The sequence below is a fragment of the Rutidosis leptorrhynchoides genome, chromosome 2, assembly GCF_046630445.1.
Source record: "Rutidosis leptorrhynchoides isolate AG116_Rl617_1_P2 chromosome 2, CSIRO_AGI_Rlap_v1, whole genome shotgun sequence".
Lineage (NCBI taxonomy): Eukaryota > Viridiplantae > Streptophyta > Magnoliopsida > Asterales > Asteraceae > Rutidosis > Rutidosis leptorrhynchoides.
Window position 1 is genome coordinate 674,758,846 of NC_092334.1, and position 24,039 is coordinate 674,782,884.

The window sequence follows — 24,039 nt, forward strand, 5'->3', positions numbered from 1 at the left end:
ACAGAGCAAATCGGAGAAGGCGTAATCGATTGTTCAGAGATGATGAAGTTCGGGAGTTTTTTATACCATGATCAAGTGTTCAGGCCAGACAGCGCTAGGCGCTTGGCGTATGAAAAACAAATTTCAGCATTTTATGAAGAGCAAAGTTTATCATTTCACTCTACGATATTGTAGTTATGCTGCAATGCCTTTGTTTATAACGGCATACATCAAACTGTCATAATGTACTAATTAGGCCTGATCCACCTAAATTCATCATGATTTGTTTATGTACTACTCACTATCAGTTAATAAAATTTTATCTTTTTCTTATGCAAAGTGCTGCCTGTGACAAATGTAAAACATTGCATTTATATCCTGCCCACAGAAGGAGAGTATTTTTATACCTCCGATGGCGAATGCTCTTGTGCCGGCCAGAAAAAGGCACAAGGGATCGGCTAGAAAACATTAAAGTTTTACTAGAATGTACCGAGGCAAAATGAAAAATCAGATACTTGTCATGACAAACATTATAAAAACTTACTTCACAGAACGAACGAAGTTTCTACAATATATGAAGGCCAAAATATTTCACAACTCTTCCTTGTAAACTTTATGACGGAAGGCGTATGTCGGAAAGGTTATTCATTCATAACCACTCTTCAAAAATACTTCATAACTATTCCTCATTAATTTTATGACGGAAAGCATATAATGGACTTTAATGTCCTGCAAATTATTTGAAGGCATGATACTTGTAAAAGTAAAATTTTAATATTCGAAATGTTATTAATTCAGGAGAAGTTAACAATGGAAAGCATCTTCATAAGAATTACATCAAACACTTTTCAATATGTCTTATTCAGTTATGTATATGTAATTAAACATGGAAAATCTATCATATGCTTAGTGCACAACAGATTTATTTTAGTAAGAAAACATCAAAATATTTGTAATAAGCATAAAGACAAATATCATCATAAAAGTAGCACGTGTTATTAGCATAAAAAGTAGAAAGGTTTATTACAGACACTGTTCAGAAAATGTTAAAAATTCATGTAAAATTCACATCAAGGACATCCTTGGCGGATGATTCTTTCCTATTGCACACATCATCAAACACATCAATCTTGAGGTTTGTTAGTTTGTCCTTTGTCTCATTGACTCTCTCCAGAGTTCCAGGACGCATCAGATTAGCAATGGCAGGTGGAAGAGACTGGTTTGGGGCAAGGCGTCTGGTTACCTTGTCGGTAACATCAGAAATAGAATGGGCGATAACAGCATCAACATAGTCATTATAAGGAGTCCCAACAAGATGGGATCCAAGAACCTTAGCAATCAACCCTGGTATACCCTTCTTCAACTCAGCAAAGTTACCCTCACCAGCCTCCGCCCTGCGGAGAAGTTCAGCAGATTTTTCCTTTTCAGCATTCAGCTGATTCTCCAAATCGCTAACCTTCAGCTTCTCTTCCTCAACCTTCTTCCTTTCAGCTTCCACCACTCTATCCTTCTCCTCTTACAGAGTAACAGCAGCATCTTGAGCACTTTTCAACTCAACTTCTCTAGCCTTTAACGCTTCTTGAGTGCTGGTTAAGGCACGTTCAGCCTCAATAGCTCTTTTGCGAGCATTTGCACCTTCAGCAATTTTAGTACGGGCTAATGCAAGAATAGACTCTTGATGCTGCTGCAATTGAAGAGCATTTATTAGATGATTCATGAACAACATAGCAGATGCAGCAGTTGACTGCCTAATTTGTTCAGAACGGAGAGCGGCAAAGTGGGGATTTAGCTCAGGGATAGCACAACCCTGTGAAAGAAGAATGTTATGATCAAAATCAGCAATTCACATAAATAAATTATTAGCACAATTTGTTTTATCATTGTTACCTGAAGAAGAGTCAAAAGATCATTGCACTTAGTGGCAGGATTATCAATAAATGCCTGTAGCGCGCCTAAATGAGCAGAAATTGGTGGTACAGGAACATTTGATGATGTGACAGCAGGGGTAGTGATACTGGGAGGTGGAGAATGATAAGAAGAGTCACCTTCCGTCCTCAGCTCCTAAAAATCAGCCTCATCAAAAGGAGTAAAGTTTCGGTCAGGAGATTTCAAAATTTCATCCTCTTGACTTTCGAGGTTCTCCGCCGTCCTCTGCTCACCACCTCCAGCAGCCTTTCCTTAGCTATCATCAGAATCTGCTAAAACCATTAACATAAATAAATTAGCAAACATAACAGTTATGAGCAAAGATATATGCAATATCAAGAAAGGGCAATGTTGGCATACTTCTTCTGCGTTTTAGCTTAGGGCTTCCCTCAGCACTTTTTGCTCTCTTAGAGCCTATACTCTTCTTGCGAGTCTTTTTGGTTGCAGGAGGGCTAGGAAGCGTTTCACCGGTAATGTCAACCGAGCCTGTTGTTTCCTGCTCGGTAGTGGTGTCCTCCGCCGTTCGTTCAGTTTCAGACTCGGACTCGCTATCTGAGCTACTACCGCTGCCTTCCCCTTCCTTTTCAACATTAGCAGCAGGAGCATCAGCCTTAGCTTCAGCAGCAACCCTTTCTGCCTCTAGCTCAGCAGGGGTTTTGTCACGAGCAGTGATCTCCATGTCATCCTCAAGATCGAGGGATAAGATAGCAGAACGAACAAGCATCTCGGTATTTTCTGCAAAAATTAAACAAGGGCAAAAACAACAATATAAGCAAAAATGACATAAAAAAAAGATAGAAATATATATATATTAGGATGATCATATCACATCCTACCCCGGTTTTTCTGGCGAAGTACTGCACAGAAGTACTTGGCCATTCTTGGCTCACTTTACACAGAACAAGAATCCCCTCATACTTCTTATATGATCTGGGCGGAAGGCGGAGAGCCTTAAGCTGATTCACTATTTGCTTCTCTGCGGTGGTTACCTTAACGGCCTTTCCCACACTAGCATCTATAGACTTCCATTTCCGGACCACGGAATACTTCTCCGGAATAACTCCTTCGTCAACAAAGAAAAATGGACTCTTCCAGTCCTTCAAGTTTGAAACTTTATTTTTCCCAACAAAATATGTATTTCGTTTATTGTCAATAGTAAGCCAGCAATGGCTAATCGTCCGAATTCTAAAAAGAGAGATAAAAACTTTAAGGCGAGGCTTAATATTACTGTCATTGCAATACATTTCAAAAAGGATAAATTTTTGAAGGTCATGGGGATGGATTTGGCTCAGGCAGGCTCTATAGTATCTAAGGATACGGAGAAGAAATTTAGTAAGAGGAACACGGAGGTTGCCGTGAGTAAGTTGTAAAGTATACAAAGTAATTTTTCTGGCAGGCTGTTTATTGGCCCTTTGATTGCCAGTAGGAAGTGTAGGATTGGTTGGTTTAGATGATAAAAAGCGATCTTCAAGCCGTCAAAATGGCTCTCCGATAAAGATGATGTTATCGTGCTAACCTCAGGAAGGTTGGTTGTTTCTGAAGAAGAAAGCTCCACGTTCTCTTGGCCAGTACTCGACACAGAAGCCATGGTAATAATATGAACAGTAAAAGTGAAAAAGAAATAACAGCGAGGTAAAATGCAACTGACCTTAAAAGATGAAAAACCATAAAAAGTTGAAAGTAAAAGCTTGAAGAAGGCGATGAAGATTTGGGCAGAAATGTGCTTTTTAGATCTTGATCAAAAGTAAAAAAGTGAAGGTAAAAGGTTATGACGGTTTATATAGAGATTCATCAATGTATTTTTTATGGACACGATCGTGACACGTGTATGGGCAAGTTTAAAAGTGGGGTGTGAAGAAATGCTTTTTACAGCTGCTGGCGCGTGAAGAATCTCAACCATTTAAAAGTAATCATCACAATGTCAGTAAAATTCGCCTGTCATCATTATCAATAATGTTTTCCCCGATGCAAATGGCAAATGTGAAGACTTTTTTGGCATGCGTTAGCAGAAGTTTAACAACTTAATCTGTAACAGACTGAAACCCGGGCTAGTTGTAAGTTGCCTATTTTGCCCTTAGAGTTTGTGCTTAGTCTTAAGTGCTTTTATTTCAATTATTTTATTAGTGTTTTATAATAATTGTGTTGTGACTAGTTTGTGACAAGGGTCCCAGAACAGGTTGGTTTATTTAATTTGGATTCCGTTAGGATCGCCTAAGGAGATACGAAAGGTTATCAGATAAGATAACTGGTAAATACCCGTGTGTGATGGGGTATGGTTTTTAACCCTTTTAAGTGTATAGTACAGCTCATTTCCTTTTTCTTCTTGAAAATTCTACACACACACCCGTACCTAAACTTCATCCTCTTCACAAACCCTAATTGATCTAAAGTTGAAATTGGATTAAGAAACTTTAGAAACTGATTTCTAGCATCATTGTGAGCATCATCTCAGGTTTGTCTTGTTGAATCCATGCTTTGATTGTTAGAAATTGAGTTTTTATGTTCTTGATTTAAAAAGTGTGATTTTAGGTTTGATTCTTGCTTAAATGTGTTGGTTATGCTTAATTGATGTTAGAAATAGGTTGTATATATGTTTAGTAACTTTCTTGTGCTTAAAATTTGGTCAAAAACACTTAGAAATCGAGTTTTTGGGGGAAAAATCACAAAATCAGCGAACTTGTTCGAAACCCAGTTGCTACAGTATTTGCTATTGTACCGAGTTGCTACAGTGTCACTATTTGCTACAGTACCGAGTGCTACAGTGTCACTATTTGCTACAGTACCGAGTTGCTACAGTGTCATTATTTGCTACAGTCGAGTTGCTACAGTGTCACTATTTGCTACAGTACCGAGTTGCTACAGTATCACTATTTGCTACAGTGCCGAGTTGCTAAAGTGTCACTATTTGCTACAGTGCCCGAGTTGCTACAGTCCCACTATTTGCTACAGTACCTTTTATGAAATTGAAACGGACGTAACTTTCAAAACGTAACTTCGTTTTTGATGAATAAACTATCGTTAGAATCGTAATAAAGAATACTTTTTAATGGTAAACTTTTAAGAAACTAGATCAAACTGTTTTTGGGCCAGAAAAGGAGTTTTAGTGTGTATGTCGTGTTTTGTACGCACCTGTATGCCATTATTGAATGGAGTCATGATGTTGACTCATAAAATTATGAATATATGGTGTTATGACCTAGTTAATCGTATGAAATGATTATATTATTTATTGGATATGTATATTAACTTTGTTTGTGTTATTCTCAGGTTATAAGGACAAGGAGGAAGCTCAGAAATAATAACTGAGTAGTTGCTGGTAATTGGTGAGTGGATTTATCTTCGGATAGAGTTTAAGTAGCATATCATGCTACTGTGGTTGACTCTTTTACCATGCATAGTGTAGAAATTTCCATGTTAGAATAATATAGTATGCGTGATGTTGTATGTGATTTATGTGTACACTGTGTGAATGGCACCAGTCGGGCCTAGGGAGACTGGGGACTCGAAACCGTGCCTAGGAGAGGTTATAGTCCATATGAGGTCAACCGTGCCTAGGGGAGGTTGGGTCCATAGGCTACTAATTGTGGAGTATAGTGTGAACGATGCATCACCTGCATCTGGATAACTATACTGCGAATTGAGTAGCAGGGACTATCGGTAGACTCAAGTCCGATCAGATAGGAGTCGTGTGCTCGTACAAGCCACCGATCCTCGTATTGTCTTATTGTATGCTAGTTGGTAGTTAGCATGTGTTGTTGTTAGTATATAGCTTGTGTGTGACTTAAGCTATATCTGTTAGATAGATTCCATTCACTTAGCGGTGCGCTAATTCCCCACATAATTACCCCTTGCAGGTTTAGGTACTGCTAGTCGGGATGGGTGCTGATGCAGAAGACATGTTTGACAACCCTACTCTGATGTGGACTTTTGTTTAAATCATGTTTTGTAATAACGTAACACCGTTGTGTAAACTTAAACTTAATTACTCAGATTAGCGTAATGACGCGACTTATAGTGTGTTTGTTAATAAAGTCTTCCGCTGTGTTTAAAAAAAAAAAAAATTTTGCCGGTGTTACATAATCCTTTTTCAAATGCTTAAGTCATTAAACTGGGGACTTAATGGTGTATCCTATTGTATACACTCATAAAGGCAAAATATTTGCATGAAATTAGCATCAGGAACACTGAGAATAACAGTTTTGTGAAACTATCCGACCAGCGTTCTCCGCTGTGCAGGCTGCTTCCGTCATGCATAAGCCCTGAAGGCCGCCTAGCGGTTAATCCCTAGTCGGAGAGCGCCACATTAAGCATGAATTTCGGATCACGAATAACAGAACGTATCATCATCTGACACGTGTCCCCGAACTATCCGATGGATCTATCACTATAAATAGACTCCTTGGGTCGTCATTTTCCATATTCAGACATTCTGATAACTTGTGAGCAGAGACTTCACATTTCTCTCTCACATAGTACTTTCTCTCACTAGAAGTCATCCGGCTAGCAGCTCTACGCTCAGCGGACAAAAGTTTGATTAAGCCACCCCACGAGTTTCTATACTTGTGAATCGGGTCTGCAGGGATTATTTTCCGAGGGTAAACATCAATCGGCAACACTCCCCCACTTTTAGCTAGATACTTCTAGTATTGTGCTAACATACTAAACCTTGCCTCATAAGAAAATAGGTGTTAACTCATTTTCAAATCACCCTTTATTTTAAAATCATATAAGTTTGAATTTTTAACTTGCTTAATGTCAATCGAAACATCAAACGAGTATTACAATCATTTAATATTTATTTTTAATATACTTTATTTATATATAGAGATATATTTTAAATAATAATTATTATAATATCCTATTTTTATTTTATTAAATTTTTTTTAATAACAACAACATATAATACTTCAAATTATATTTCAAATTATTATTTATATATACATACACACATATCTATTTACAATTAATTGTTCGTGAATCGTCGAGAGCAGTCGAAGGTCAAGTGAATATATGAAACAGTTCAAAATTTTTGAGATTCAATTAAATAGACTTTGCTTATCATGTCGAAACCATATAAAGATTAAGTTAAAATTTGGTCGAAAATTTCCGGGTCGTCATATATATATATATATATATATATATATATATATATATATATATATATATATATATATATATATGTATATGTATATATTGGTAGGATCAAGAGGGGAGTAACCAATCGGCAGGAAGCGGGGGGAAGCAATTTTTTTTCGTTTTTTGAAAAAACTTTGTTCACGAACATTATAGATTGGATGAAAATATGAACATTTAATAAAGACACTTTGTGATAAATGTTTTTATTTTGGCGGAAAAAACGCTCGAAGAACTAATATATATAACAATTATCGTGTTTTTCGAGCGTATGTTGAGGTTTTAGATATTAGGGTTTATAGGGTTTAGATATTAGGGTTTAGAAATTTAGGGTTTAGGGTTTAAATTAGGGTTTAGATTTAGGATTTAGCTTGAGTTTTTAACACGAACGGTTTCGAGTTTAGGGTTTAGGGTTTGGTGTTTTGGGTTTATGGAATAAAATGAGAACTTTTTTTATGGAATAAAATGAGAACTTTTTTTTGTGTGAGAACCCTAAAAATACCAAAATACACTAAAAAGTGTGTTTTGGAGTTCTTAGAGTTCTCACATTAAAATGTTCTCACTAGATCCTCTCACTATATATATATATATATATATATATATATATATATATATATATATATATATATATATATATATATATATATATATATATATATATACATAGGGCCGGGTTACATTCATGCTAATGGGCCCAACAGTTGCATGTCACAGATGCTTATTTAACTATCAAATTTCACTTGTTTATTACATTCTAGTGTACAACATAATGGTAAGCATTCTTAATCTATTCGCATAGCGACGATTACAACAAATATGCGTCAACATAACCAAAATGTATCAAAGCAGTTTTTTGCCGCATTTGAAAACAAAGAGATTTGACGCCTTCCAACTCTCACCTAGTGTATAGACTCACTAAGCTCTAGTCATCGTTCCACTCATGCTCCTTTAAAGGAAAGAAATAGTTTCAATTAGTGAAAAAGAAAGTGATCGAATGATCAAATGTTGACCCTAATTTATAGTGAATATACGTTTTGTTAGAGAGAACATAATTTTATGAAAACAATTTAAGACATGTTTTTCTAATAGAGTTTTTAATAAATTCAAATCTATTTTGAAAACACAATCCCAAACATTGTCGTAGTTTTATCATTTCAAACTTCTTCATAATCGTTTTTTTTAGGTTTCATTTCCTTTATCCAAAAATAAATAAATAAACGTTTTTTTCTTCTTGAATAAAATAAAAAATCAATTTAAACCATCTTCTTACTCCTTCAAATTAGTACTCTATATAAAATAAGATATTCAATTAAAAAATCATTTGATTCAAATTTAACATACGAGTATTTTAAAAGTATCTTAAATTTTTTTTAAATGCTAGTACAAGATTAAGGTATCAAATTTCCTAGAACTTGTATGTATTTTTTCGTGTCAAAAATATATATGTATATAATGTCCAGCGATTGGTGGTCTGCCTCCTTTAGGCGCGGTCAGGAGTTCGACCCCCGTTGACTATATATTATTAACAAAATTTCATTCATGCCATGAAGTATCCACCCATGACACCTTTCTCATATCGTTTAGGGGGTAAAGAGGATGGACGTTTTACTTGGCCGTGCCCCTTGGATCGGTTTCAAGGTCTCTTCCCGGACAATGATGGGGGCGGGGTTATTATAGCTGCATTGACATAGTCGAAACGGGATATGATCGCAACGGGTGGTTTAGTCCCCTCGGGTGATCTCAATCGCTGTAAAAAAATAAAAAAAAATTGATTAAGTGATTTACTCCAATCCAAACGATATGTTGTATGAATAACTACATATGTAATAGAACTTTTATGTATGTTTGGTACTAACCGGCTCTCTTAATATCGCTTTGGAATAGTACTCCGTAATTCTTTTTTGTTAGGCCGGTCTCGTATCAGGTCAATTTTTACAGCTAACGTTACCTTTCATTTATTCCGGAGTATTATTTATATTTATATTTATATATATTTATATTTATATATAACATTAACATATTATTCTTCAAACATCATTTCATTTTCTCTAATAAATTACTACTATTAAATTAAATAACTAAATAACCTTTTTAATACATACATCAATATCAATCAAAAAGCAAATAAATTTAAAATTGATACTTGACTAAACCGCGTCCACTCTTCAAAACCCAATCAAACTACCTCTTATATATCACCATAAGAAAAGCCTTCATTTCCCAAAATCCAATATTCCACACCCCAAATCTAACCATCATGATCCACCGTAAACAACCACGTGCCGCCGCCTCCTCCGTGCTCCTCCTCATCATTGTATTATTTGTCACACCCACCACCGCCACTACCTTACAAAAATTCAAAGAAGCACCAAAATTCTATAATGCAAAATCTTGCATTTCGACAGACACGTCAGGTGCATCTGCAGTCCATGTGGCAATGACACTCGATGCCACATACATTCGCGGAGCGATGGCCGCAATTCTTTCAATCCTACAACACTCTCAATGCCCACAAAACATATTCTTCCACCTCGTAATTTCCACGTCATCAAACACATCAAACATCCTCACCACAATCACAACCTCATTCCCTTATTTGAATTTCCAAATTTACCCTTTCAATACTTCATACGTATCAAGACTTATTTCAACTTCAATTAGATCCGCATTAGATTGTCCATTAAACTACGCTCGATCATACCTTGAAGATATACTTCCATTACACGTCACTAAAATCGTTTACCTAGATTCTGACGTCATATTATTCGACGACATTGCAACTTTAGCCAACACACCAATTAATGATTCATTAGTACTAGCCGCACCGGAATATTGTGACGCGAATTTTACATTTTATTTCACTCCAACTTTTTGGTCTAACCCTTCTTTATCTTTAACATTTGCTAACAGAAAAGCATGTTATTTTAACACTGGTGTTATGGTAATAGATTTACAAAAATGGAGATTAGGAGAATATACAAGAAAAATAGAAGAATGGATGGAATTACAAAAAAGAATGAGAATATATGAGTTGGGTTCTTTGCCACCTTTTTTATTAGTGTTTGCCGGAAATATAGCTCCGGTGGATCATAGATGGAATCAACATGGGCTTGGAGGTGATAATTTCCGGGGACTTTGCCGGAATTTGCATCCGGGTCCGGTGAGTTTGTTGCATTGGAGTGGTAAAGGGAAACCATGGGTGAGACTTGATGCTAAAAGACCATGTCTTTTAGATGCACTTTGGGCACCTTATGATCTTTTGAAACCACCATTTTCTTTTGATTCTTGATGAAGGTGAAGATATATAGGATGAAATTGAAAAGTTGTATCATATAACTTTTTTGTATTTATTTTTTGTTTTTGTAATTTGGAATTGTATATTTGGTTAAATAGATAGATTAATTGTTTAAAGGTGTAGACGTGTAGTAGTAGGATGAATTAAATTGATACGGAGTATTTTGATGTATTAGACCACTCCCAACTGGCTCCGCCCTTACACCTTCATGAAACCCACCCTTGAGGGCGCCGTTGGCATTCCAACCGCCCTCGTTTCTCTTTCTTGCTTCCGTGCTGGTGTTTTTCATCGGCATAATATTTCGAGGATGTATAACATTAAATAAATTTAGCCGTTGCCCAACAATTAGCCGTTGCCCACTTCAACGGCTTCTTCTTCTTTTTTTTTTTTTTACTTTTTTTATTTTTCTCCTATATAAATACACTCCAATCTTACATATATCAACACCATTCTTCCATATATCAAATTACTCCAAAATCAAACAATCTTCGAACAATCACTCAAAATGGCACCCACTCTCGTCCCAATTTATGTTTACTTCAACGGTGAGTTTTCGGATGATTGGAAATGGTGTACACTTGGCGAAAGAAAAACGTTCGAAAATGTTGACATTAGTGAAATGGATTTTTCGAAGTTGTTGAAGTTTGTCAAAGAAAAAGTGGAGTTCAAACACACGGACTTCGTATATTACAATGACGATGAAAAATATACAAGTTTCTTGATACGGATGAAGATTGTGATGCCGTTAAAAATAAAGCAATTACGGCAAATGAACCCATAAACGTGCATCTTCTTTTCATTGATTACGATTATCGTCCACCAAGAGAGAGTAGCGATGAGGAAGGATGGGTTAGCGATGATACGATTGACAAAAAATATTGATAATCTTAATATTATGTGTTCGTATTTATATGCTTAATTGTGTAAAAAATTTTTTTTAAAATGTAATCGTATTTATGTTTATCAATAAAAGTGTTGTTTAAAATATTTGTATTAATAATAATAATAATAATAATAATAATAATAATAATAATAATAATAATAATAATAATAATAATAGTAGTAGTAGTAAATATTAATAAAATATGTGGGGCCATGTGATCGGGAGGGAGGATGTCATGGTTGGTAGTGGTGTGTGATGGAGAGGAAGTGAAAAATAAATGAAGAGAGAAAGCTGATGTGGCGGTGTGTCCTGGAGAGGAAGTACGTCATGGTTACGGAGTATAAAATAAAAGAGAGACAAAAAGTCTAAGACTTAAAGTGACGAAATAAATGATGTTTCTTTGTTAACCTTGTGTTTGTTACTTAAAAGATTATTCTTTGACAATCTTTGTCTATAAGATAATATGGTCTTTGGTTTCCATATCTTTTGTTCTAAACTATATAATATATTTTTTTAACAACAATATTAACATCACAAAGAAGACCTAATCACATTCGCGATCATTTGACACACACGCGTCATGGGAAACCGCAATGGGGGAAAACCCAAAGAATCGATCTAGCGATATGGGCAATGTTAGGGATCGAACTAGTGACCTCTTGAAATCTAGACTAGCCAAGGTACCGTTCGGACAATGCCTACTTAATTTGTTCTAAACTATATAATCAAATTAAATATATTATATTATCCGTGTAGTTGTATAGCTAATATCTACTATTTTCAAAGGAACTCGTCAATCTTGAAGTTGTGAGTTTGAGTTCCGCCGTATATAAATATAAAAGTTGTTAAAACAAAACTTGAAATCGTTTTTACAATTCTTTAAAGAAAAATATTTCATAAAATAAAACAAGACGATTTATCAAAATGCTGTTCAGACTTAAAGGGTTAAGATCTCGATTCTGCAAACAAAATAATAATATGCACCCAAAAAAATGGCATCTTGAATTGTGTTGTAATCTCAAATTTCTCTCTTTTAAATAGTTTCACCTTTCTTCAATGAGTGTTTGGATTGACCTTTCTTCAATGAGTGTTTGGATTGTGTATTTGAGACCATATTTAGCACCACTTAGTATTTTACAGCCCAGTAGATGATTCCTAGACTAACACAATTAAATCCAAATCACTTACTGGGTTCTTCAATATCGCCTATATGGAGCCTGGTGTTGGCCCATAAGTTTTGGGCCTAAAATGAGTTAGCATCTTTGTTTGATTCTCTCCGTAAATAATTGTGTTGTTATTTAATTTTTTGATAAAATTGTTTAAATAGTCACTTTGTTATGACTTCTTTTCTGATTTCGTCCTCCCCATTCTATAACTTCACAATTAATCCTTAAAGTCATTATTTATTCTCAATTATATTCTTAACCTTTACGAAAATTAAATGTCGGTGAAATTCCACTCGTGAATAGAATGTGCATATAACTTGTCGTCAATCGCATAAACTCCGTATTAGCCAATTGTAGACGACGCGTTTATTTCTCAATAATTTTGCTTGAATCGCGTCTTGGATTGAATGGAAACATCTCGTATTCAATAAAAAGTACAGTCAATGGTTGTTTACTTTTTCTGTATTAAGTTCTTTACGTGGAAAGTAAACAGTTCCTTAGTTTAAGGCTTTAATTATTTTCATATTTTGTCTTAATATCACGGTAATTCAAATGCTTCTAACAGTTAGTAGTTTTTTTGTAATGTTATCTCTTAGACATTTGTTAAATTAAAGGAAAAAATCATATGAATACATGTTAGTCATTGTTCTTACGGGATAAGTTGGTTACTTTTGCGGGCTATTTTTAAAATTGAAAAAAAAAAAAACATTAATCTCTATTTTTGTTTCGTCTATATTATCTTATTTAATTTGTTGCAAAAGAATTTTAAGTTCAGATTATATAAACTTCACGGCTTGATGCTGAGAATTTTTGCAGGTCGGTAACAAAATCTTCTCATTGAGTATAAGTTTGATCGCTAGCTCTACCTCCCAACTTCTGTTTACTTTAAGTCATGATCCACATTTTCATTTATGAAGAGTGCTAGAATGGGTGCAAACCAAACTCAAACTGTTACACACCAGTCGACAACAATCATCATTGCTCCTACACAAGGACTGTAGTTTTAGATTCGAACTTTCGTGATGCCTGACTTACGAATTGTTTGTTCCTTTGGCATGAAGAATCACAAAAGAAACTACCAGAACCTTGCTAATTAACGACAATAACAACAAAACCTAATTATACATATGTGAAGTATGAGGAAGTAAGATGTATATATCCAACAACAACAAAACCTTGTTAATTGACCATAGATGCATATATTTTCGTATTTTATCTCGAGCTTTATGTAACTAAAGCAACACCAAATTGTGATTTCAAAATGCCTAAGTCTATTGTACATAGAGATTAATATTGACTTTTTATTGATGATCATGTTAATGTAAAACATATTTATTCATCTTAAAGTCACCTTTTAAGGTGCTCGTTAAAAAGCTCTTTTACTTATATAAATGTCATATTATCTGGATAAGAAAATTAATTTTTTTTTGTGTAAATAATGATTATAAGTGTTAAAATGCAATGCAAATTTAGATAATATGGAATTAGTAATGTATGTAAATATCTAGATATTAAAATGTAAAAGAAATATATAGATATTCATATATATATGAGAAAAAATCTAGATAAAAATCTAGATATTTTTATGCGGTAAAAATATCTTGATATTTATTCATGGAAAAATCTAGTATGTAAAAGTTTCCATGGAGTAGTATAAATATGGGTGTTGATTTCATTTGTGAGTAAGGTGTGAGAGTTGTGAGGAAGTAAGAAGAGTGTGAGTTAGAGAAGAGAAAACTTATAAGTACGTAATATTGTAATTGTATTTTGTATTAATAAAAGTGTTCTTTGTTAAGTTTCCCGGTTAAGCCTTAGTTCGTGTTTAAGTTCTTAGTGCACTTGTGTTATTTTTATTATATGGTCAGCTCTGCCGCCTAAGTGATATATGGTCGGTTATACCGCCTGAATGATATATGGTCGACACTGTCGCCTAAGTGTTATTGTGCACTAAAGATTTATAAAATTAAAGGCTAACCTATGACGACCCGGAAATTTTCGACCAAATTTAAACTTAATCTGATTACGATTTCGACAAGATAAGCAAAGTTGTAATGTTGAGTCTCAAAATTTTTGAACTGTTTTCATGTTAACATTTAACCTCGACCAGCTTCGACGATTCACGAACAATTAATTGTAAATAGATATGTGTGTATGTGTATATAAATAATAATTCGAAATATAATTTGAAGTATTATATGTTGTTGTTATTAAAAACTAATAAAAATAAAAATAGGATATTATAATAATTATTATTTAAAATATATCTCTATATATAAATAAAGTATATTAAAAATAAATATTAAATGATTTTAATACTCGTTTGATGTTTCGATTGATATTAAGCAAGTTAAATTCAAACTTATGTAATTTTAAAATAAACGGTGATACGAAAATGAGTTCTATAAATTTTAGGCTTATTAAAAATTGTATTTAGGAACTATTTGTTAAGTTTTAACACTTTTTATATTTACCCAGAATTGAGAGGGACAGTTGATGTAAATTTTATTTGATAGTAATGACTGAATTTTATACCATAATGACAGAAATAATTAAAGATATTTAATATAAAAATTTGGGATTTTTTCGAAAACTTTTATCCGCCACTAATTATTAACGGAGCCGAATTTCAGTCCGTAAATGAAATATTAAACCAATAAGTAAACGACGGCTAATAATTTACACGTTTAAAATTCTTTGATTATTATTATATTATTTATTATTATTATTATTAATTATTAATAATATTATATGATTACTTTAGATTGTTGAATTACCGTGAATTGATTTGATTGAAAGATTAATGTGTTAAATTGATTGAGAAAAGTTGTGTATTTTGTTTTTCACTGTGCATAATTAGAATTAGGATTCTTTGCCACTTCTCTAACTCTTTATATATTGTATGCATACATATAATGTGATGCCCCGTACAAAACCATCGTGTACGAATCATCAACAACAGGATCATTACAAGGTTAAGTACTACATGCTGTAATAAAAGAAGTTGCATTCACGATAAAAAGATGACGTCATAACCGACGTCAATTGTTTTACACCAACAGTATGCTTCTACGAATAGCAAGCATGAATAAATGTATGTGACCCTTAGGTCGTTACAAAACATAGTTCAAAAGTATTAAAGTTTGAATGCAAGATAAACAGTTCATGCGGTGATAACACTAGAGCAGCGGGTGTCTACGACAAGACTAGCACGACAGCGGAAGCAAATAACCTTGAGCACCTGAGAAAAACATGCTTAAAAACGTCAACACAAAAGTTGATGAGCTATAGTTTAAGTATAACAGTATGTAAGGTAGGCCACGAGATTTCAGTGCTACAAAGAGCGTTTCAAAACAGTATGATAAAGTATATGTTAACCGTGGGCACTTGGTAACTAACTTAACGTTTATACCCCCTAAAAGTACACTTGGCAAGTGCGTATGTTTACGAAGTATTAAACACTCGTTAAATGCTAGCGCTACTAGCCCGAGTGGGGATGTCAAACCCTATGGATCCATATTTAAGATTCGCGTTCACCGGTTCAAAAACCAATGACTAAACGTTACCGAGCTAAAGGGAATGTTTCTGCCGTTATATAACCCACACATATATAAAGTTTAAGTACTCGTGCCTAGTATGTAAAACATAAAATCTGCATGTATTCTCAGTTCCCAAAATAAGTTAAAGTAAAAAGGGAATGCTATAACTCACAATGATAAAGTAGCGGTAAAGTATGACTCGGAAAGTAAGCAAGTAATGAAGGTTGTCCGAACGGGTCCTCAACCTAAGTCAAATTGTACTAAGTCAGTAAATCGTCCGAATAGGTTTAAAAGTATGTAAATAAGGTCTTAAGGGTCATCATCATTCATCATCAAACAAAAGGTGTAAAGTAAGTTTCGTTCATGAAAAGAGTTTAAAACAAAGGCTGAGTTCGGTCAGTCACCACGGCCTCTATACCTACTGAAATAAGGTGAGACTAGTGTCCATGGCTCCGTATAGGAGTCCTTTAGTTGTGGTAAAAATTACAGAAGCAAACTCGTCTTCGTTGGACCGTGGCGACGGTCTAAGTGCGAGTAGGTCAGAATTTTTCAGCACAACGTTAAATGGACATAGTGACGATCGGAGGGCCATAAATCCTAAACCGTAACTCGGATTAAGACGAGTCCTGTATGAAAAGTTATCTACTCGAACAGAGATATCTGAAAATCATAATTACAGTAGCCCAGGTCATACGGGTCAGACAATTAAATAGTAGAACAGTAGGGTCAGTAGGTTCCGGTGGTTCTTGGTTCTCGATGCTTATCATGGTTCTCATCCTTGATGCATATAGCTTCAAGTGTACAACTCATTGATGTGTTTGCATCATTTTCACCAAGGTTTGACCATCATAACCCAAGTGTAAGTCTAAGACATGAAGCACAACTCACTTAAGTGTTGCAAGTGTTTTGATGAACCAAAGTTACATCAAAGTCTTAGATCTAACACATACATGAACTTTAAAACTAATAATAAGTTACAAACTTGAAAGTGAACTTATGAAATCAAGATCTTAAGTTGTAGAACATAGTTCTTAGTTTGATCTTGAAGATCCAAGACTCAAAAGTCTAGATCTAACATAAGTGTACAAAGTTATAGTTAAAGAAAGCTTACTTACATGTTCTTGAACTTTTAAAGTTAACTTTTGTTCAAGATAAATGAGATCAAAGTTAACTAGTAACACTTGACCAATTTTAACCAACAAACATGAATTTAAAGTGCATAATATAAAGAAATAAACTAAATAAACAAGTAACTAGTTCATGGGTTGTTCATACTTTAAAGATTCAAACTAAAGTTTGATCTTTAAGAAAGTAAACTTGAAGTTTACTTCATGAATCACAAGTATGCTTTCAACACATGAACTTTGATCTTTAAACAAGTATTAAGTGTAGATCATAAACTAGAAAGTTTATGTCTTGTATGTTCTTGTTATGAACAAGATAATATGAAGAATAAACTAACAAGTTTGATTCTTGAAAACTAGTAAGTAAATAACAACAACTAACAACAAGTAACAAAATAACAACCATGAACAAGTATCAAACAACAAATGATGATGATAATTAAGGGTTGTTAGGCCACAGTTTTGGAGAGGAGAAAAGAAGGAAGTTTAAGCTTTGCTACTTACACTATTAGAGAGAAAAGAGAGAAATGTTGAAAGCTAGTAAATGTGTGTAAATGAGAGAGTGAACAAGTGAAGTAGTAATAAGAAAAATGAAACAAAAAAAACACTCCTAGGCCTTCTAAGGCCGACGGCCTGCAGCTCACAAGGGGGAAGGAAAAAGTTTGTTGGTCACTTGCATGAAAAGCCTTACAAAGTTGGTTAATAAGGTGGTTATTCATGGGGAAGATGTCTAACTAGATTCCAAGTGTCTTAAACTACCTAGTTCATTTTGAAAGTGATACTTACAAGTGTTAGTGGGCTAACTAAGTCCATTAATATGGGTAGGGTGGGCTTCTAAGCCCATGTACAATTAAAAGGCCCAAGTTTCATGTAAGTAACAATTAAATCCAATTAAAGCCCAAGTAACTAACTAGTAGCCATAATTAATTAAAATGATTAATAAACCTTAATCATGAATGTAAATAATATGTGAAAATATTATTCGTGTAAGTTTCGTGTGTCACAAAGACGTTTCGGGCAATTAAAGTCAAGTACGGGCAATCATGGCAACATGTAAATGTAATAACATACATTCGTTTAATCACAAGTATTAATAATAATAATTATTAATAAATAACGTTGGAAAAACCAGGGTCGTTACATTACCCACCTGTTAAAGAAAATTTCGTCCCGAAATTTTAAGCTGAGGTAGATGGAGGAGTCGGGAAAAGGTGAGGATACTTCCGCATCATTTGATCCTCTCGCTCCCAGGTAAACTCAGGTCCTCGTTTGGCATTCCATCGTACTCGGACGATCGGAATCTTGTTGCGTTTCAAAGTCTTGACCTCACGGTCCATAATCTCAACTGGTTCTTCCACAAAGTGGAATTTGTCATCAATTGTAAGTTCTTCCAGTGGTATGATAAGTTCGGGTGCAGCAAGACACTTTTCATGTTTGACACGTGGAAGGTAGGATGAACTGAGCTCAACTGTACTGGTAGATCCAAACGGTAAGCAACGGGTCCAACACGTTCCAAGATTTCAAAAGGACCAATGTATCGCGGGTTCAACTTTCCACGTTTTCCAAAACGAATCACACCCTTCCAAGGTGCAACCTTCAACATTACACGATCACCAACGTTGAATTCAAAGTCTTTACGTTTAAGATTGGCATAACTCTTTTGACGATCGCAGGCAGTCTTAAGTCTAGCTTGAATCTGAGCAATCTTCTCCGTGGTTTCGTGGACTACCTCGGGTCCGGTGATTTGCTTTTCGCCTACTTCGCCCAATAAATAGGAGATCGGCACTTGCGACCATACAATGCTTCAAAAGGTGCAGCATTAATGCTCGAGTGATAACTGTTGTTGTACGAGAATTCGGCTAGCGGCAAATGCCTTTCCCAGGCCTTTCCAAAATCAATGACACATGCACGCAGCATGTCCTCCAATGTCTGAATCGTTCGTTCACTTTGCCCATCGGTCTGTGGGTGATAAGCAGTACTCATGTCGAGACGGGTTCCCATGGCTTCTTGCAAAGAATGCCAAAATCTAGAAGCAAAACGGGGATCGCGATCTGAGATGATTGATAAAGGTGCACCATGACAAGATACAACCTCCTTGATGTATAATTGAGCAAGTCTCTCCATCGTATCCGTTTCCTTCATCGCTAGGAAGTGTGCAGATTTAGTAAGGCGGTCAACAATAACCCAGATGGTATCGTATCCGCCCAACGTCTTTGGTAGCTTGGTGATGAAATCCATCGTGATCCTTTCCCACTTCCATTGTGGGATTTCTGGCTGTTGAAGTAACCCAGAAGGTCTCTGATGCTCGGCTTTAACCTTCGAGCAATTCAAACACTTACCAACATAAGTCGCAACGTCCTTCTTAAGATTCGGCCACCAATACTGTTCTTTAAGGTCGTGGTACATTTTTCCCGCTCCAGGATGAATCGAATACCTCGATTTGTGTGCTTCATCAAGTATAAGGTTCCGTAGATCTCCATAAAGAGGTACCCAAATTCTTCCGGCATAACATCGGAGTCCAGACTCCCTAACCTCGAATCGAGAGACAAGTATGTTCAAATGTTCGTGAGATATGTTCTCCTTCTTGAGAGCCTCATCTTGGGCTACTCTGATCTGACTGTTGAGGTTCGAATGGATGGTGATGTTCAGAGCCCTAACACGAAGAGGTGCCGTCCTTTCCTTTCGGCTTAAAGCGTCAGCTACAACATTGGCCTTGCCAGGATGATAGCAAAGTTCACAATCATAGTCGTTGAGCGTCTTGATCCATCGACGCTGTCTCATATTCAGTTGCTTCTGGTTAAAGATGTGCTGGAGACTCTTGTGATCGGTGAAGATAGTGCTCTTAGTTCCATACAAATAGTGTCTCCACAATTTGAGCGCAAAGACAACGGCTCCAAGTTCAAGATCGTGAGTAGTGTAGTTCCGCTCGTGAATCTTCAATTGGCGGGAGGCATAGGCGATAACGTTTGATCATTGCATCAGTACACAACCAAAACCACTCTTCGATGCATCACAATAAACAACAAAGTCGTCACTGCCTTCGGGAAGTGATAGGATAGGTGTGGTGGTTAACTTCTTCTTTAAAGTTTGAAATGCTGATTCGTGTGCGGGTTCCCAAATGAACTTCTTGCCCTTGTGAGTTAGTGCGGTCAAAGGACGCGCGATCAGAGAAAATCCTTCAATAAACCTTCGGTAGTAACCGGCGAGACCTAGAAATTGGCGAATATAAGTCAGAGTAGTGGGGGTCTCCCACTTGCTGATAGCTTCAATCTTGGCGGGATCAACTTTGATACCCTGGTCGCTAACAACATGACCCAAAAACTGGACTTCCTTCAACCAAAATTCACACTTGGAGAATTTGGCGTAAAGTTGCTCTTGTCTCAAGAGTTCAAGTACTAGTCGGAGGTGTTGCTCATGCTCTTCTTCGCTCTTAGAGTAGATGAGGATATAATCTATGAAGACGATAACAAACTTATCCAAGTACGGCTTGCAGACACGATTCATGAGATCATGAACACGACAGGTGCATTTGTCAACCCGAATGGCATCACGAGAAACTCATAATGACCATAACGAGTCCTGAATGCGGTTTTCATTACGTCACTTTCCTTTACTCTCAACTGGTGATAACCGGATTGCAAATCGATCTTTGAGTAAACGCGCGATCCTTGTAGTTGATCAAAAAGATCATCAATTCGTGGAAGAGGATACCGATTCTTGATAGTCAATTTGTTGAGCTCACGGTAGTCGATACACATACGGAAGGATCCATCCTTCTTCTTCACAAACAACACAGGTGCGCCCCAAGGCGAGAAGCTTGGTTGGATAAATCCTCGATCAAGTAGTTCTTGTAGTTGGCTTTGTAATTCTTGCATCTGGGAAGGTGCGAGTCTATAAGGTGCGCGAGCTACAGGTGCAGCTCCAGGCACTAAGTCGATCTGAAACTCTACGGCTCTCGGCGGCGGTAATCCAGGCAATTCTTCAGGGAAGACTGTAGTGACCCGAACTTTTCCATGTTTATATATATTAATTGAGATTGATATTTACATGATTAAATGTTTCCAACATGTTAAGCAATCAAACTTGTTAAGACTTGATTAATTGAAATATGTTTCATATAGACAATTGACCACCCAAGTTGACCGGCGATTCACGAACGTTAAAACTTGTAAAAACGACATGACGATATATATATATATGGATATACATATGGTTAACATGAGATTATGATAAGTAAGTATCTCCATAAGTATATTAACAATGAGTTATATACATATAAACAAGACTACTAACTTAAGGATTTCGAAACGAGACTTATATGTAACGATTATCGTTGTAACGACATTTAAATGTATATATATCATATTAAGATATATTAATATATCATAATATCATGATAATATAATAATTTAACATCTCATTAGATATAATAAACAATGGGTTAACAACATTAATTGAGATCGTTAACTTAAAGGTTTCAAAACAACACTTACATGTAACGACTAACGATGACTTAACGACTCAGTTAAAATGTATATACATGTAGTGTATTTAGATGTATTAAAATACTTTTGGAAGACTTCAAGACATATATCAAAACACTCATACTTAACGAAAATGGTTACAGTTACTTTCCCATTCTTTTCTTTCATCAAGAATTCTAGTCGTATTCTTACCCGTATTATACACAGCTTCAAAACGTACTTACTATGGGTATATACCAATAGGAACTAGCATGGGATTCCACTCTTGATTATGTCATGTATGACTAATCAATTTTAACTTCTACCATGAGCTAGTCAACTAACTAGAACTCCTTTTAACCCCACTCACCACTCACCAATTACCACTCATCATTCACTCCATTTCACTTCTAATTCTCTTTCTAATTCTCTCTCAACACACACACACACTATTATGAACGTATTTTTCCAGTAGTTAATCATCATCTTCATCAAAAATCACTTCAAGAATCAAGCTATAATCATCATAGGAAGAACACTTCAAGAACACTTCAAAAATCCCTTCAAGTTTACTAATTTACTTCCAAGCTTTCTAATCCATTCCAAGTAATCATCTAAGATCAAGAAACCTTTGTTATATACAGTAGGTTATCTTTCTTATTCAAGGTAATATTCATATTCAAACTTTGATTCAATTTCTATAACTATAAACTATCTTAATTCGAGTAAAAATCTTACTTGAACTTGTTTTTGTGTCATGATCCTACTTCAAGAACTTTCAAGCCATCCAAGATCCTTTGAAGGTAGATCATTTCTTGTCACTTCCAGTAGGTTTACCTACTAAACTTGAGGTAGTAATGATGTTCATAACATCATTCGATTCATATATATAAAACTATCTTATTCGAAGGTTTAAACTCGTAATCACTAGAACATAGTTTAGTTAATTCTAAACTTGTTCGCAAACAAAAGTTAATCCTTCTAAATTGACTTTTAAAATTAACTAAACACATGTTCTATATCTATATGATATGCTAACTTAATGATTTAAAACCTGGAAACACGAAAAAACACCGTAAAACCGGATTTACGCCGTCGTAGTAACACCGCGGGCTGTTTTGGGTTAGTTAATTAAAAACTATGATAAACTTTGATTTAAAAGTTGTTATTCTGAGAAAATGATTTTTATTATAAACATGAAACTATATCCAAAAATTATGGTTAAACTCAAAGTGGAAGTATGTTTTCTAAAATGGTCATCTAGACGTCGTTCTTTCGACTGAAATGACTACCTTTACAAAAACAACTTGTAACTTATTTTTCCGACTATAAACCTATACTTTTTCTGTTTAGATTCATAAAATAGAGTTCAATATGAAACCATAGCAATTTGATTCACTCAAAACGGATTTAAAATGAAGAAGTTATGGGTAAAACAAGATTGGATAATTTTTCTCATTTTTGCTACGTGAAAATTGGTAACAAATCTATTCCAACCATAACTTAATCAACTTGTATTGTATATTATGTAATCTTGAGATACCATAGACACGTATACAATGTTTCGACCTATCATGTTGACACATCTATATATATTTCGGAACAACCATAGACACTCTATATGTGAATGTTGGAGTTAGCTATACAGGGTTGAGGTTGATTCCAAAATATATATAGTTTGAGTTGTGATCAATACTGAGATACGTATACACTGGGTCGTGGATTGATTCAAGATAATATTTATCGATTTATTTCTGTACATCTAACTGTGGACAACTAGTTGTAGGTTACTAACGAGGACAGCTGACTTAATAAACTTAAAACATCAAAATATATTAAAAGTGTTGTAAATATATTTTGAACATACTTTGATACATATGTATATATTGTTATAGGTTCGTGAATCAACCAGTGGCCAAGTCTTACTTCCCGACGAAGTAAAAATCTGTGAAAGTGAGTTATAGTCCCACTTTTAAAATCTAATATTTTTGGGATGAGAATACATGCAGGTTTTATAAATGATTTATAAAATAGACACAAGTACGTGAAACTACATTCTATGGTTGAATTATCGAAATCGAATATGCCCCTTTTTATTAAGTCTGGTAATCTAAGAATTAGGGAACAGACACCCTAATTGACGCGAATCCTAAAGATAGATCTATTGGGCCTAACAAACCCCATCCAAAGTACCGGATGCTTTAGTACTTCGAAATTTATATCATATCCGAAGGGTGTCCCGGAATGATGGGGATATTCTTATATATTCATCTTGTTAATGTCGGTTACCAGGTGTTCACCATATGAATGATTTTTATCTCTATGTATGGGATGTGTATTGAAATATGAAATCTTGTGGTCTATTGTTACGATTTGATATATATAGGTTAAACCTATAACTCACCAACATTTTTGTTGACGTTTTAAGCGTGTTTATTCTCAGGTGATTATTAAGAGCTTCCGCTGTCGCATACTTAAATAAGGACGAGATTTGGAGTCCATGCTTGTATGATATTGTGTAAAAACTGCATTCA

At 35.1% G+C, this 24,039-nt stretch overlaps 1 protein-coding gene across 1 annotated transcript; it reads left to right on the forward strand.

The window, feature by feature from the left end:
* Positions 1-9,285: 9,285 nt before the first annotated feature.
* On the forward strand, positions 9,286-10,447 carry LOC139893942 (probable galacturonosyltransferase-like 1). The gene has a single exon (XM_071877145.1). It carries the CDS (start codon positions 9,296-9,298, stop codon positions 10,325-10,327), a length of 1,032 nt encoding a protein of 343 aa, XP_071733246.1. The 5' UTR covers positions 9,286-9,295; the 3' UTR covers positions 10,328-10,447.
* Positions 10,448-24,039: the final 13,592 nt, after the last annotated feature.